The 16196-nt window shown below is 41.9% G+C and overlaps 4 protein-coding genes across 6 annotated transcripts; 2 read left to right on the forward strand and 2 right to left on the reverse strand.

Moving 5' to 3' along the window:
* Positions 1-15: 15 nt before the first annotated feature.
* sowahab (sosondowah ankyrin repeat domain family member Ab) lies at positions 16-2889 on the reverse strand. The gene is given in 3 exon segments (XM_049751812.2): positions 16-1899; positions 1902-2671; positions 2673-2889. Coding segments are annotated over 3 exon segments (1101 nt in total). The 5' UTR covers positions 2696-2889; the 3' UTR covers positions 16-1591.
* A 670-nt stretch (positions 2890-3559) lies between these two features.
* LOC125977418 (septin-8-A) lies at positions 3560-10059 on the forward strand. 3 transcript variants are annotated; one of them, XM_049733886.2, is made up of 10 exons: positions 3560-3807; positions 5555-5669; positions 5791-5986; positions 6196-6382; positions 6455-6616; positions 6832-6928; positions 7011-7179; positions 7466-7598; positions 7667-7854; positions 9555-10059. In XM_049733886.2, the coding sequence occupies exons 1-10, from the start codon at positions 3778-3780 to the stop codon at positions 9607-9609; spliced, it is 1332 nt and encodes a 443-aa protein (XP_049589843.1). In that variant the 5' UTR covers positions 3560-3777; the 3' UTR covers positions 9610-10059. The 3 variants fall into 3 exon arrangements, with proteins under 3 accessions (XP_049589843.1, XP_049589827.1, XP_049589836.1); XM_049733870.1 differs by having other exon boundaries at positions 3646-3807; positions 8760-10059; XM_049733879.1 differs by having other exon boundaries at positions 3664-3807; positions 5539-5669.
* Positions 10060-10831: 772 nt separating this feature from the next.
* Positions 10832-14855, forward strand: ccng1 (cyclin G1). Its single transcript, XM_049733895.1, has 6 exons — positions 10832-11017; positions 12080-12343; positions 12412-12662; positions 12757-12835; positions 13733-13843; positions 13933-14855. Exons 2-6 carry the CDS (start codon positions 12080-12082, stop codon positions 14122-14124), a joined length of 897 nt encoding a protein of 298 aa, XP_049589852.1. The 5' UTR covers positions 10832-11017; the 3' UTR covers positions 14125-14855.
* On the reverse strand, positions 14323-16120 carry nudcd2 (NudC domain containing 2). The gene is made up of 4 exons (XM_049733909.2): positions 15765-16120; positions 15468-15516; positions 15252-15403; positions 14323-15164 (listed from the first exon to the last, which is right to left on the reverse strand). The coding sequence occupies exons 1-4, from the start codon at positions 15951-15953 to the stop codon at positions 15081-15083; spliced, it is 474 nt and encodes a 157-aa protein (XP_049589866.1). The 5' UTR covers positions 15954-16120; the 3' UTR covers positions 14323-15080.
* Positions 16121-16196: the final 76 nt, after the last annotated feature.

Below are 16196 nucleotides of genomic sequence, written 5' to 3' on the forward strand. Positions count from 1 at the left end.
TGCAAATTCTTTTATTGAATATTATTCACAGATTTTTTGGGGGGCACCCAAGTCCCCCATTATTTGTGTTTATATCGGTCAGGTGATTGGCATTGCAGCCAGCTTGCTCAAAGTCAGCAGGGATGGGCTGCATCTCACCTATGACTCTCATGCGGACAATCGTTACAGAAAATGGGGAGATATAGATAAAAAACAAAGCTCTAACTTTTCAAAGCCATGAAATGACCAAATATTTTTTTAAAATTTGAATTTAAAAAAACATTACACCAATGACAGCTATTGTTTGCCCTTTTAAGTGAATAATGAATCATCATGCAGACAGAATACTTTGTCAATAATAAATAATATGACAAGACTGGAACATCTCATTTGTTCTTGAACAAATCATGAGACCAATTTCAATGAAAATATGTCATTCGTGTCTAATCCAGAACCCATCTACAACTCTGGAGGCTCCATGCAACTCTTTTGCCAGAAAATGGGGCCCATGCTCCTGTATCCATGACAACCTCAAGTCCACCAAGAAAATGACCTGATCTGCATAACCAATCCCATACAAGTCCCCTCAAAATGCAAATGCATTTTCAAAGGATTTCAGTTCCATGATGTAAAGATCATAAAATGTCACAGAACTTTCATATCCACTAATCATGTAAAAACATTTGTTACACCAATTCAAGTATGATTTAAAAACAATAGCTATACCAAAAATCAATAGCAATAGCAACAAAAAATTGACACATCTCAACGGTGAGCTACTTTTAGACCATGCAGCACTAGGTTAAAATTTACGTGAAAAAAAGTAGTCAAGTTTTCCCACTCCGAAATTCAGAATAAATTCCACAAGTAGAGATTTTGAGTAAATATTACTGTTAAGTAAATTTCATTGTCCATTTTTTGCAGTGTATACTGTAAATAACCCAGTATTGTCTGTGCCCCTTTTGTGTCCAGCAGCTTTGTGACTCAGTTTGGGTTATTTTAGCATTTTTTTTAACAGTGAAGAACATGGACCTTGTGGCAACATGGTAGAAAGCTGGTTAGCACGTTGGTTAGCACGTTCGTCTCACAGTGCAGATGTCTCGGGTTTGATTCTGGCCCACCCGTGTGAAGTTTGCATGATCTCCTCGTGTGGGTTTTCTCATTTTTTTATACAAAAAATCCATCCATCCATTTTCTGAACCGCTTAGCCCCCACGGGGGTCGCGGGGGTGCTGGAGCCTATCCCAGCCGTCATCGGGCAGTAGGCGGGGGACACCCTGAAACGGTTGCCAGCCAATCGCAGGGCACACAGAGACAAACAACCATTCGCACACGCACTCACACCTAGGGACAATTTGGAGTGATCAATCGGCCTACCAAGCATGTTTTTGGGATGTGGGAGGAAACCGGAGTGCCCGGAGAAAACCCACGCGGGATCGGGGAGAACATGCAAACTCCGCACATGGAGGGCCGGAGGTGGAATCGAACCCGCACCCTCCTAACTGTGAGGCGGACGTGCTACCCAGTGCGCCACCGATCCGCCATATACAAAAAATGATTAACGATATCCAATGTGTGTATAGGGTGCATAACAGGAGAAACACTGCTGAGTTTCATGCATCAATCGTGAGTCTTGTTGCATATTTCTGCTTCCTGTGAGGCTGGAACAGCTTACTGATAGTGTTGAGACCTTTCGGCTGCTCCCGGTTATGCACGTCATCCGTCTTGTTCCAGTATTTAGATAGCTGCACACCTCCCACAAGGGCTCTGACCTCCGCTGACACACCCGCCCCCAGGTAGTGGCAGGCCTTCTTGCCGTCGTTGTCACTCTCGTCAACACTTGCGCCGTAACGTTGGACCAGTAGAAGCATGATCTCTGTGTGGTTGTGTATGGCGGCGATGTGTAGAGGTGTGTAACCCCGTGAGCTTTGCTGTTAATGTTAACATGTGCCCCTCTCCTCCGGGCGATGTCCATTAGCTTGTGGACCATCTCGCCATTTCCATCCTTGGCGGCCCAGTGCAGCGCCGTGAAGCCTGATATGAAGTCCTTCTTCTGGGCCAGGCGGGCGTCCTGCAGGAGCATGGCATGGACGTGCCCCCACAGCCCGGCGGCGCACTTCACCAGCCACTCGTGGACCAGGGGGTCGAGGGGTACCGACCCGGAGCACTCGGCTTTGTCGCCCTGCCTCTTCTTCTGGTCATCGGTGTGACGGTTTCTCCAACTTTGCAGGGGTTTGTCTTCATTGCAAACTGGAATATGAGGTTGGGATGTAGATTGTGGTTTCCCTTTAGAAGGAGAGGTGACTGCTACTACGGCAAACACAGCTCCTGAAGATCTGCTGCCTACTTGATCTCTACAAATGTTCAGCACTTTGAGAGTAGTGTCTGACTTACTTCTTTGCAAGTTCACGTGTGATGCACTATTATTTTTCACGTCTGAATGACTAATTTGCAAAGTCGAGTTTGAACAGGACAAAGTTCCATGCAGCACATCTTTCACAAAGTCCTGGTACCGCTTCTTGACTGCCACGAACTTCACCCCGTCCGTCTGGCGAACCACGGCTACGCTGTTGACCAACTTCTTGAACAGCTCCCTATTGTGTTGCTTTTCCGCGGGCGAGCCGCCGTTGATGAGAACGCCGAAATGGGAGAGTAGCTCGGCGTTCCTCACTTTGCCGCCTCGCTCCAGTAAAAACGGACTCTTGGGTCAAAGACATCGCGCTATAGTCCGATTGGGATGTGAGTCGAAATAATGTTTTGATGATCTCCTCCGGTATTTTTTTGTGGCTGTGTGCTCTTCCAACCTGCCGCTTCCGCTGACTCCCTCCCCTCACTTCTCCCCACCTCCCTTTTTTTTTTTTATCGTGAGTTGGGGGGGCCAACTTCACGCAGGTACTCCCCAGTTCGTCTGCATCATACATCCCTTGACAAAAAGTTACCATCAGCCATATATTGTATCAAGTAATAACGTGGTCTAATGAGAGCCAATAACCATGCAGCGACCGTTCAATGGACTTGTCTTTACAGCCACAATTCACTTGCCAAAATATACTGTTCCAATTTGTTGTGGTTGTTGAAATAAGGTTGAAACTCGCTGAAACGTCTCGATTTGTTTTGAGTGGCCTAGTAGTAGAGTGTCCGCCCTGAGACTGGAAGGTTGTGGGTTCAAACCCCGGCCGGGTCATACCAAAGACTATAAAAATGGGACCCAATGCCTCCCTGCTTGGCACTCAGCATTAAGTGTTGGAATTGGGGGTTAGATCACCAAATGATTCCCGAGCGCGGCACCGCTGCTGCTCACTGCTCCCCTCTCCCCCAGGGGATGGATTAAAATCACATGGGGATGGGTTAAATGCAGAGGACAAATTTCACCACACCCAGGTGTGTGTGTGACGATGATCATTGGGACTTTTAACTTTGACTTTTAAGAGTCGGGTCGTAATTAGCCTTATTTTTAGTCTTTACTATCTTTCACCAAATTTTTATTTTGAGTGACGTATGTAACTTTACATTTCCCATTGTACAGGACACGGGTGAGCATCGAGGGCAATGGTTTCAGACCACAGCTCGTTTGCCATGGCAACAGCTACATCCAGAGGCCCCGACTGGGAAAACAGTTGATGGGGATTATTCCTACAAGCAAAACAACATTCACTATGCAGTAGCGCTGCACTGTTCTCGTTCACCAGTGGAAGGAGGGCTGTCATGTCATCCTCCCGTAGTCACGGGGTGTTGCCTCCAAGTGGTCATTTTTAAAAAGCAGCGTGCGTCTGTGATAAGGACGGAGACGCTAGTGACCATGCCGGCCAACGAAGTGGACGTTTTCGCCGTGAGTATGATCGTCTCTCATGCGAATTGAATTTTCTCACTCGCGTGTATGTACGTGAATTGGTGGGGATGCTCTGATAATGCGTATGCGCAATGACTCGGTGATAAATGAGGATTTTCTCCTACGGCTGCACTTAGAGAAATGATGCGCTGTCGTTTCGAAATAGGAGACATATTTTTTTGTGTGAATAAATCCGTACACGCGGCTTTGGAGCAAGCACTCGAATGCGTCAAGAGTCTCTATTAGTTTCAATGAAACACAGGACAGCATGCAGCGATGCAGTTAAAAGGATAAATGGCATTGGAGTCAAGTGACTTGCTTTATCATTCAGAATGCTCTGCGACTTTATGAAAGCCGTTGGAACACTTATTCCATATCCTTTATATACACATTAAAGTCTTAGGACTAACTACTTTTGTCCTCACTGGTTAGACAATCAAGTGTAACGTAATTTCCACTAATAGTGCGACTTTTGGCCTATGACTAAAAATTAAGCCTTAAAATTAAGCCTTACTAGGGAACTAATGTTCTGCATTAGTAATATAGGTCAGACTAATAGGCAAGTAGGCTATCAAGCACTATAAAAGCCTACCCCCTACTGACAGCACTAAAATGCCCATTGCTATTTTTGATGCAATTCGAAACTTGTTAAATTAGTGTGCAAAAATGTTAGAACATTAGTAGAACAACTTTGTTTCAGGTGTGGTTGTTTTTTGAGTGAGTTGAGACAAAGAGCGTAATAGTACATGGTCCTTAAGATGGATATTAAGGATATTGAATAAATCCTCCAACAGCTTTCCATACTGGACGTCATGCAGCAATGCATTTAAGAGGATAAGGGGCAGCTGGATCAAATGACTTGCTTTAACATTCAGAAATGCTCTGACTTTCTGACCAATACAAGTTTTAAGAGGGTGCTTTGCAAATATGGCATTCTGATCGGTGAGGATTGGGTTGCCGATGGGTACCACCAGCTTGGATAGGCTCTCATCCTCTGAAACAACAGTTAGATAAAGAGCTCTTTGTAGTATGTGTTTGTTGAAGAGGCCTAGGCAGATGAATGTTGTATTGAACACATCCCAGTCCTCATGCTGAGCGGCTTGAAAATGCCAGTTTCTCATCAGCATGGAGGGGCGCATATCACTATGCTTACGAATGCTGCAGGTCAATTGATTAGTCCGTCAAACATTATACAAGACAATCAGTAAATAATTCTTTCACAATTGGCCAACTTACTTGTACATTAGAGTAATTCATTTAGCAATATAACCAGACAGATCGTTGTGATTTTGAACAACAGACTACAAATCTGTGGTCAGAAAGCAATATGAGCCAGGATTGTATGTTACTTTATGTATATACTTAAAAATCTTAATAACATAAAATAGCATAACATAGCCTAGCTGCTAAAATCAAAATTTTCCCAAATGAACAAACTTACAATGTCATCAAAAAATATACACCAATACATTATAAAATTGACCAACATGCATTGCTTTGTGTAGGTATAAAAAGCAGGATTGAAGGGGATAAATAATTCAATAATCCTTCGCAAAAACTAGAATGTGCTGAAAGTCTTCTTGTTTTTATTCTTCCTTTGTCAAATTTTGTGTCAAACTAAATACTGTGCCGACAGTGGAAGTACAATCAAAATCAAAGCAGAACAAAATACACGTAGAGAGAATACAAAAAAAGCGAACCGGTGATGGAGGAGGTATTATTACTATGCAGTGTTCCATCACTTCAGAATGAAGACAAACGAACCTTGGAGCTCGGGGGCCATGTGGGCTTTGACAGTCTTCCAGATCAGTTGGTCAGCAAATCAATCACACAGGGCTTCAGCTTCAACATCCTCTGCATAGGCAAGTCAAAGCTCGCCGTTGTCATTACCGCACATTAATTTTGTTGTAAAAAAACAACTGACTTTTCTTTTCCCCTCACGTCTGTTTCCCCCTGACATTTCTTTACGTGCTTCTTCTATAGGGGAGACAGGGATAGGCAAATCCACCTTAATGAACACACTTTTCAATACAAGGTTTGAAAATGAAGAGGCCAGCCATTATGAGAAATACGTGCTTCTGCAACCACACACATACGACCTGCAGGAGAGCAACGTCAACCTCAAGCTGACCATCGTACACACTGTTGGCTTTGGGGACCAGATCAACAAAGAAGAAAGGTGATGTTAAAACTGTATAGAAAACGTGAAAGGAGCTAATTGGAGGTTAATTAAGAGAGTTTTGTTTCTTGTCATGGACCTGGAAAAAATGTGCAAGAATAGATTCTGAAAGCAGTGAATGACTTGTGATTATTTTACCAAGATGAAAACGCATTCCTCATAGAATGAACATAAAAAAAAAAGTGATTTTTTTTTTTTTCCCTTTGCAGCTATAAACCCATTGTAGAGTATATTGACACTCAGTTTGAAACATACCTCGAAGAGGAGCTAAAAATAAAACGGTCCCTATACAATTTCCATGACACGAGAATCCACATCTGCCTATATTTCATCGCTCCCAACGGCCACTCCCTCAAGTCTCTGGATCTCGTCACCATGAAGAAGCTCGATAGCAAGGTGACCCACATGACGGTGTGTGTGCTTTGTTTCTAGTCGCTACAATTGTTCAGCTTTGTTGTTTGCGTGCAGGTGAACGTCATCCCTGTCATTGCAAAGGCAGACACGGTGTCCAGGAGTGAACTGGACAAATTAAAGATCAAGATCATGAGCGAGCTGGTCAGCAATGGAGTGCAGATATACCAGTTTCCAACTGAGGATGAGGCTGTGGCTGAAATCAACTCTTCCATGAATGTGCGCCACTCACTCACTCACTCACTCACTCACTCACTCACTCACTCACTCACTCACTCACTCACTCACTCACTCACTCACTCACTCACTCACTCACTCACTCACTCACTCACTCACTCACTCACTCACTCACTCACTCACTCACTCACTCACTCATCAACAAGGCACAATGACTGTATGAATGCAACAGCAGTGGTTTTCATCTTCATTTACAGACTCACCTGCCATTTGCTGTCGTTGGCAGCGTAGAAGACGTCAAAGTAGGCAATAAAATATTCAAAGCAAGACTGTATCCTTGGGGATCTGTACAAGGTAAGTCCAAGTCATGCATCTCCAAGTGTTGAAAAGTCAGTCAAGATTTATAATGTCTTTTGTATCTTTTTTTTTCCCCTAGTGGAGAATGAGAATCATTGTGATTTTGTGAAACTGAGGGAGATGCTGCTGCGTGTCAACATGGAGGATCTTCGTGAGCAAACACACACTCGCCACTACGAGCTCTACCGCCGTTGCAAGCTGGAAGAGATGGGCTTCAAGGATGCAGACCCCAACAGCCAGTCGTTCAGGTGAGACTATTGTATGGTGTCTACCGCTATCTATTCAATGTCTTTTTTATTGTGGTACTTTGCAGTATTAATATATTTTATCTCTGCCAAGGAGATTTACAATGGCATAGGATCGGTTTTGCGCAAAAAAAGAAAATTAAAAATCTAATAAAAAAATAGCGTGATTATTATTTTTTCCCAAAGTCGCCTATCCTTGCCACTAACTTGTAATGCTGTTGATTTTTAACCCTCTAGTCAAGTTGACAATGAGTAAAAAATAAAATGAAAACAAATCCATAATCTGCAGCCTGCAAGAGACATATGAAGCCAAGAGGAAGGAGTTTCTGAGAGAACTACAACACCAGGAGGAAGGAATGAGGCAGATGTTTGTCAACAAAGTAAAAGAGACTGAAGTGGAGCTGAAAGAAAAGGAAAAAGAGGTGACGCGTAGCACAAATAACACGTCAGGGAATGTATGTCCACTTTTGTTTTTGTACTTGGTCTCCAGCTCCACGAGAGGTTTGAGCAGCTCAAACGGCTGCACCAGGAAGAAAAGAAGAACCTGGAGGAGAAACGACGGGAGCTGGAGGGAGAGATGAATGCTTTCAACAGGAGGAGGGTTGCTGCAGAAACACTGATGGGCCAGGCTCTCCAGGGTGCCGCTCAACCTCTCAAGAAGGACAAAGACAAGAAAAAGTAACTCATCCTTTCGTTCATTTTTGGTGGTGATGCTGATGACATTTGCTTTGTAAAAAAAATGGCCCAAAAAAATTCTTATCACAAACCAGTTGAACAAACCTTCACGTCGTATGATTTAGAATTTGACTCACGTAATTGGTATGACAAATATTAGCTATGTATGACAAATAGTACGTCTTGCATAACAGGACATTCTCTTCCGCTAGATGTCTCAAGGTACAATTAATCCGTATCCAAACAACATGTGCATGAAGTTTTGTCAACTAAACAGGTCCAGATTAAAGGTTCTAGAATAATCACAATTTAACCCCTCGGAAAAAAAAATAAAATTCGAGACCGTGTTTTGTTTGACCTTAGAGGTTCCGGTGCTTATGCTGAGTAAGCCAAATAAGGATACATGATTAAAGGACAGTATTCTCCGCAGTAGCGTATGCAGACGGGGTGTGATTAATGAGGTAGTGACGTCCTCCCAGGAGCCATATATTGCTGAGATAGTGATCCAGGGACAGATTGAGAGCGACACTACGTGTCCAGACACAGTAGGCTGTGTCACAGTTGGACACAGCCCGATGCTTCTGTCTCTGCAGGCTGACCTGCCAGACGGTATCAGGCAAGGCCAATTGCGTTTGCATACGACTGGTCTCACTGCTGACACGGATGACCTCACCGTACCAAATTATTTTGCACAGGAGTACACACCATATGTCAGGAGCTAATTATGTGCACGAAATAGATGGTCAGGATGAAAACAGTCAACCCTTCTAGGATGTGAGGACATGAATGACCTGAAAGACAGATCACATTGTCCCATCCATTGTCACGTCATCCTTTTGTGTTTTAAATCCTGTTTTTTTACGTCCCGCCATATTTTGTTGTTGTTGTATGTCTTGTCCCCTTTTCAGTTGATTCACAGAACAATCATCCAGGAAAACCATGAATGTGTCCGCCATCAGCGTCGGTCAAAGAGACTGTTGTGGTGTATGAGCCTGAATATGAATGCGTCTGCTGTAATCCACTGTGTACTTAGCAATAATAACGCTAGCTTTGCTCGCTTCGTTGATGCTGACTCTGCGAGACACATTAAAACAAATCAATGGACTGTTTTCAATAATTGTAGCTGCTGTTATTTTAGTGATCTTGCTATGAACGTGTGTTCACTATCTTTCACGTATTCATTTTATTAGTCTCATGATTGAGTTGGACAGTACAGAATAGTGTTCTGAATCAAATTAGGAAGATTTTATCATGTGAAGAAAGATATACACTTCCTGGTCAATCATTAACTACAACTCAGTGAGATTCATTACAGTGTATATAAAGACTTTGTTCCATTGCTAGGTTTTAGTGATGATCTCCATTTTCATGTCACGACAAGGCGGCATTTGAACATGGGTGTGTAGACTTTCATATCCAGTACAGGTGGAAATGTACTGTATTGCACTGTAAATATATTTGATTGCATACAATTATAATGTATGTATTGGATCTCATTAGGATTTGTAAGAGTCCCTAATGTAATCTCGCATAACAAAGCCTGCAGACATTTTTATTACAGAATGTGTCTAGCATTTTAGTGTATTAACAGGTGTGATGCTAAAAACAATTTGCTAAATTGCATTTTTGGCTTCACTAACAACTAACAAATAACATGAAGTGGGTAGAATATATTGCTCATGTTTTGTTTTTTCTTCCCATAGCTTCTTTAGTCTTCCCTCTGCGTGCTCCTTAACCTCATCCAGGAATTTGAATTAGAAGATTTTCTAACTACGCTGACGTGATGTGACAGAGGGACAAGCAAGTGTATTTTTTTTTACAGTTGAATGAGCACTTTGAAGAGAAATGCACTTCAATCGCTGGATGTGTGGTCTCCCCTCTGCTATGTGGCATGGAATTTGCATGACATATAACCATCTTTCTTTAAGGAAAAGTCCTAGTTTTAAATGTGCCCTTCCTTCATTTTTCATGTACTTTTCAGTCTTGACTGATTACACTGTGAAATAATACATAATACTGTATATCCCATAAAGTGACATGAAATTGTTGGCGAGTTACTAACTTATTTTTTTAATGATTTAAATTCTATATCATGCAGAGACTATAATGTGCTTTCATTAGCATAATCAGCACCTTGTCATACTAAAAGTTAACATATAACTGGAAATGTGTATGCTTATGTGAATTAATAAAACAACCCTGCTATCAGTTCTGCATAGAAATATCACTATATTGAACTATTGCTTAACATTACAAGTATTTTTCAACCATGACTTGACACAAAGCAAGAACGCCATTATCAGTAAATATAAATAGAAATAAATCCAAGCAAAAATTTGGATTTTATAACGGGGCCCCATATAGTGAGCTGTTTTATAAAATTACGTCTTATGATGTGGCCAGTGAATGTACATTTTACAGCGCTTGTGAAGAGTCAAGATTGAACATTAACGCACACACACAAACACAATCACAGACACACAAATTATTGATCTGTGTTGGCCATCGTATGTAATAAAAACTAACTTCATTAAATATGTACCTAGTTTGGCCCGTAATTTGACATCAAAATAAAGCGTGCCTGGAAAATATACGAGCTGAAACTGCTTCCAGACTGTTCCAGAAAGTTCCCACTATCATGCACTATATGTTGATTAAAAAAAAGTCCATGTTGGAAAAAGTGTCAGTAGTCTTAGCCACGAGGTGTCATTTTGCTGCATTAAATTTAAAAAATCATGCATTTCAGAGACGTTAGATAGAAGTTTAATTTATATTTTAGAATACTGTATGTCGGCTACACTGAAATGACCGTATGAAGAGCATCCACCTCTTCCATTCCCATCGTGCAACTGCTTCTCGTGCGAGGCTTACTTGTGAAAGACAAGAAAATTATCCAATACAATTACAGAGTATTGAACGTCACCACGGATGGCCAATGAAAGCTCGCTGTGTTAGAACATGGGCCTGGTTTTAAGGGCTACTAAACCCCAATCTGTCCTTTTCCCCGTCGCCTTAATCCAAGGGTCGGGAGTGTGCATAGGCAGATACAAAAATTCTGCTTAAAACTTTCATAGGAGAAAGTTCCTACTCAATATTACACCTAGATCACCCGCTTTTACGCCTACGGATTATTTTAAATTGTATAACCAACGCAACTTGAGACAAGGTAAGTAAGCGCAGACTCTTTTACGTTTAAGAAATTACATATTCTTAACACTAGTGTTCACAAGAGAGGATGAAATCTTTTGAACGCCCTAAGTAGTAAGAATATAAAAGCTTTGGTTGGTCGTTTGTTGTATATTCGCCGATAGTTAGCGTTAGCTGTGCCATTTAACACTTGTACGTCTCCTTGCTTGGTTATTAATCACAACGTTGTGTCTCACTTCAGGTGTCATTATAGTTTTTCTTTTTTATCTAGCTAGTGTTATATGACCTTGGTTTGTTGTTATTACCGGGCCTAGTGTTAGCGCTGTGGTTTAGCTTTGTATGAGCAGGGACATGCCCGGGCATGTTATCAATGGCCTTAACCCTCACGCCCCCCATTTAAAAAGGCTGGGAAACGTTCAACACGACCACCGCAATCTAATTGAACACGACAGTCTGCGACCTTAACTTGATCAAGTATAAGTTGATTGGAAGAAAGTTTATAGTGCTGCTCCCTGTGACGTCGTTTGCCCCTCTCTCTTAGTCCGGTTGAGCCCAGTTTGACAGCTGCTGAGTTGCAAAAGGCCACTAGAATAACTTAACTGCAAAGTCGCGCCTGCAAGACACGCTGCACGTAAACAAGCTTGCTATCAGAAGCCCGAGCATTTATCTCTAGAACAGTTGTTTCGAAATAAACTCTTTTTTTGTCAATATAAAGATAGAAATTAATATTTTTTAATCATTAATCAGATTAAGATTATGTTCTTGAAACAGTATGCATTTTGTCCCTAAATACATTACCAAATCCTTCAAAATATGCTTGGTTAAAGCTCAATTTAAAATAAAATAGTCAATGTCAAACCAAAGATGCCATCTTCTGTTTGTCTTCATTTTGTTTTGTGTGGAACTAGAAATAAAAGTGATGATTTCACCTAAAAAATTAAAATGTACTGTTTATTTTCCAAAATAATAGAGTATTTATTTTACCTCATTAATTTCATTTTTTGCGCACAAGAGTCTGCACACCATTGCTGTAGACACCATTTTTATTTTTCCAAAATATTTTCGGTGATTTTCTTCACAGATGATTGACACAGTGACAGGACCCGGAGCATTGCCTTTTGCAGTCCAGCTGAAGGCCTTGACAGATCTGGAAGGCCGCTACCAGCCAAAGCTCAGCGGTCTGAGGATCATTGAGAGCGTGTCGGATAATGGGCTGAGGATGACCAGCAGACTGCGGGAGCTGGAAGTGAAAGACCTGCTAACTCTAAGCAGGTTTTTTGGGTTCGGCTCTGAAACGTTCTCTTTGGTCGTCAGCCTGCTCGACCGCTTCCTGTCTGTCATGAAGGTTTGTACGATGATGCCTGAATTGTCGAGATTGTCACCAAAACACCTGAATCATTCTGTTCTTCCCAGATTCAACCAAAGCACCTGTCTTGCGTGGGTCTCTGCTGCTTTTACATTGCTGTGAAGTCCTCCGAAGAGAATAACATCCCCCTTGCCAACGACCTGATCCGCATCAGTCAGAACCGCTTCACAGTGTCTGACATGATGCGGATGGAGAAGATCATTATGGAGAAACTCAACTGGAAGGTGAAAGCCCCCACTGCCCTGCGCTTTCTCCGTCTCTTTCACAGCTACGTACAGGAGCAGCTTGGTGCAGACAGGTGATGACAAGTTATTAAAATTGGTTAATGTTATTTAGTAGAATCATTAGTCACATGTTTAAAACATGTATATTGGGGTTTTCTTTTTTTTCAGTGAGAAGAAACTGAGCCTTGAGAGACTGGAGGCGCAATTGAAAGCTTGTCATTGCTCCTTCGTCTTCTCCAAAATGAAGGTAGGTGTCTCGTTCTGCCATCACGACACCATACATGCCAAAAACACGGTCGACCATATTTCTTCAAGGTCCAATCAGCTTTATTTTGAGCCTGTTAAAATAAAAACAGCTGCACATAATGTGCTGTATATTAAATAAAAATCAAAACAAATTCACAACATAAACACACTAAAACAATGCAAAACTTGCCAAGTATCATGCTGAGCCAAAAGGTGTTTCTAAGATGGACCGTGTTTAACGTAAGGTCATTTAAAACAATGTACCGGCAATCGAAAACGCTGAATATACCCCTCTGAGCCTCCACTCGGTCCTCTGTAAATCCAGTGGCTTCAGGTCCGCTTGCTTGAGGCACCGGGCAAGTGCGTGAAAAAGTTCAGATAGGTAAGGTGGGGGAAATACAATATAAAGATTGAAAGACAACAACAACAAAAAAAAAAAAAAACAAATTTTGAAAAGTGAAGGGAGACCAGAATTGGCGTTTCATGGTTTACAAGATGCTAGGGGGCCTAAGTCAACAGGGTGATATGTGCAAAAATACTGGCCACTGGGACCAAACCGCATAACTTCTGTTTGTTGAAGTTCAGTTTCATCCAGACTTTGATTTTCTCCAGACAAGACAAAAGTGGCCTTAAGGATGAAGTCTCTTTTTTGGTTTAGAGCTGACATGGCAGTAAAAGGAAATACTATGCTTTCTTAAGATGGAACCTAGGGACAACAAATGCAATGAAAACAGCAAGGCCCCCAAAATCAAATTTTGGGGAGCGCTATACGGCCGTGGGGAACAAAAACACAACACAATGTCCTGCCTGCCAAATGTTTAAAGAAGTCTTGTAAAGTGTCATAGGTGACGAATTCTACTCACTCAATGAGTTCTTCTCTCTTCTGATTTGTTTCCAGCCATCTCTGCTTGCCATTGCTCTCCTGTGTCTTGAGGTGGACGACCAACCTGACCCAGAGGAAAGGGACCAACTCTCTGAGGCATTAGAAAGTCTGCAGAAGCTATTAACTGTAAGTACCATCCATGTATGTGAACATTTAAGATACTGTAATTTACATTTAAAACTAAACCAAAACTCTTTTGGCCTGCTCTTCAACAGATCAGAGTTGGTGATCTTGCATATGTGCGCGTGTTGGTGGGCAAATGCCTGGCTGAATATGCCACCGCCAAGTGCTCTAGGCCCAACGGCCAGAGACTTCGCTGGACCATTTCGGGAAGAACCGCTCGCCAGCTGAAGCACAGCTACTACAAGATCACTCACCTTCCCACCATACCCGAATCGGCTTGTTAAACTCTTAGCCGCCTTCTTGTTCCCTGACCCAAATTTCTTTTTCCGTGATTGGCTGTAACTTGTCAGGTGATTAGGCTCACATTTTTTACGAAAAGATCATCATCTGTGAGATGGTGTTCTTCAAGTAAAAATGCTTTTCTCTCCCAATAACAGGAAGAAACCACCTACTACACTTCTGGTCAGTTTTTCTTCCGAGGGTGTGCGAGTAAGTTCTTGTTTTGAATCCGTACCACGGTGTTTGGTATTTCCTGGAACGGGTTCCTGGTTTTAAGCTAAGTATTGAACCACCTAGGTCCTCAGTCCACCATGTGGAAGAGGAGGGAGAAGGATTTTGTGAAACAAAAATATGGAACCAAGAAATCGGGCCCAAAATCCTTAACTTCCACCCTAGGTTGCTAAGCTGTTTTGAATGCACACTCCTACCCAAGGTGATATTTTTTTGTAATAAAGCATGTTGAAGGTATTAACGCAGCAGTCATCAGTGGTTACGGATGAGTTGTTTTTGCCATTTGATGGATTTATTGGCACAGTGTGAAGTGCCATATGTTCTTTCTGATTTCTGTTGGGAGCACGATGGTACATTTTCGGTCTAAAATGTGATTAGGAATTTGCATTGCAGTAACCTTTGCTGTTTGTGTAGTATGACAAGTGTCACTATTGGTTCCAAAATGCATTTCAAAAGGACCGTCTACAAGTGGACTTGTACCTTTCAATAAACTTTATTAAAAAGTTGTGAGTTCATCCTTGTTTCAAAATCACCAACGCGGATCAACACACCTATTACTCTGCTTCTTGATCGGTCCAATGTTTGCCAGATGATTTGGTCTCCATTAGGAAACAATTGGTGGCACATTTCCAAAGTCTGTTGACATTGAAACACTTACATATTAGACCTACTGACGATAGTGTTCTTTAGGCCAACCTGACATCCCCCAATATGGCTTTTATAGTGCAGGTCACTTTTGTAAATTGGAAAAGTCAGGACCACCACCAGCAAAGTTTCCTGAAATCTCTGCACCACTGAAGTCAAATCCAGGATTCTGGAGAGGAGACACTCAAATTAATTCACAAATGTCATTGAATGATGAAGTGAAAATAATTACATGCGTGTGAAAATCAAAACTAACCTCTCGCTGAAACCTCTCTAGAGTGAGCTTTCTCTGCATCTGGTCCTGGACCCAAGCATTAGCGTTGTATTCTCCCTCTAACAAAGAGGACCAGCAGTTCCCCGCCTCTCTGTTTGTCTTCATCAGTACGATTCGAATGAGACATTTGTCCTCTGTCGATAAAATAAGTAAACAGAAGTGAGACAAGGCATGCATTTTTAATAAATCACAACTTACCTAATGTCCATGTAGCCTCATCAGACACAGTTGCACCAAAAAACCTGCCCTGTAAAAAGATGGATATGGTAAAGTGAAGGTGGCTTAAGTGAAAACTATTATTTCCCAATCACAACCCAGCAAAATCCATATTCATCTACTAAATGGCAGACATTTAAAATAAAATACATCACACTCACCAGAGATACAGTACAGATTATTCAATGTATTACTGTATACAGATCACGACAGAAATGTTTTGCTAGTTTATGCTGGCTGATTTGATTTGCTGTGACCAAGAAAAAGATAGCAGCCAACCTTGATTATTTCTATCCCTTTGACGTTGAGATCTATGTCCCTGGTGCCCAAATGGCACTTGACTTCTTTAGCCGATGTCCCGGGGGGCACGTTGACTTCAATGAACACCTCCTCCATGGTTTGGCTCCACGAGCCCCAGCTTGTCTGACAGGGAACCAGCCCGCTCCTCTCGTCGAAGTGCACCGACATGTCACTCGGAAGAAATAATTTGTAATGCACCAAAAGTTTTTTTTTTTTTTTTTTGCACTTTAGTAATGTAACAAAATAACTATTTGGACAGAGAGAGTCTTCGATAATGTATGTCGTTGTGTTTCGACGCTTTCCGCAAAGGTTCTTCTTCTTTTTACTGCGGCAATGTCATTTCCGTTCAACTTTGGCGTCGTAGTGCCATCTAGTGCCTAATAACATTAACGCATTTGGTAACTCATGGAA

The sequence above is a fragment of the Syngnathus scovelli genome, chromosome 1 (assembly GCF_024217435.2).
Source record: "Syngnathus scovelli strain Florida chromosome 1, RoL_Ssco_1.2, whole genome shotgun sequence".
Lineage (NCBI taxonomy): Eukaryota > Metazoa > Chordata > Actinopteri > Syngnathiformes > Syngnathidae > Syngnathus > Syngnathus scovelli.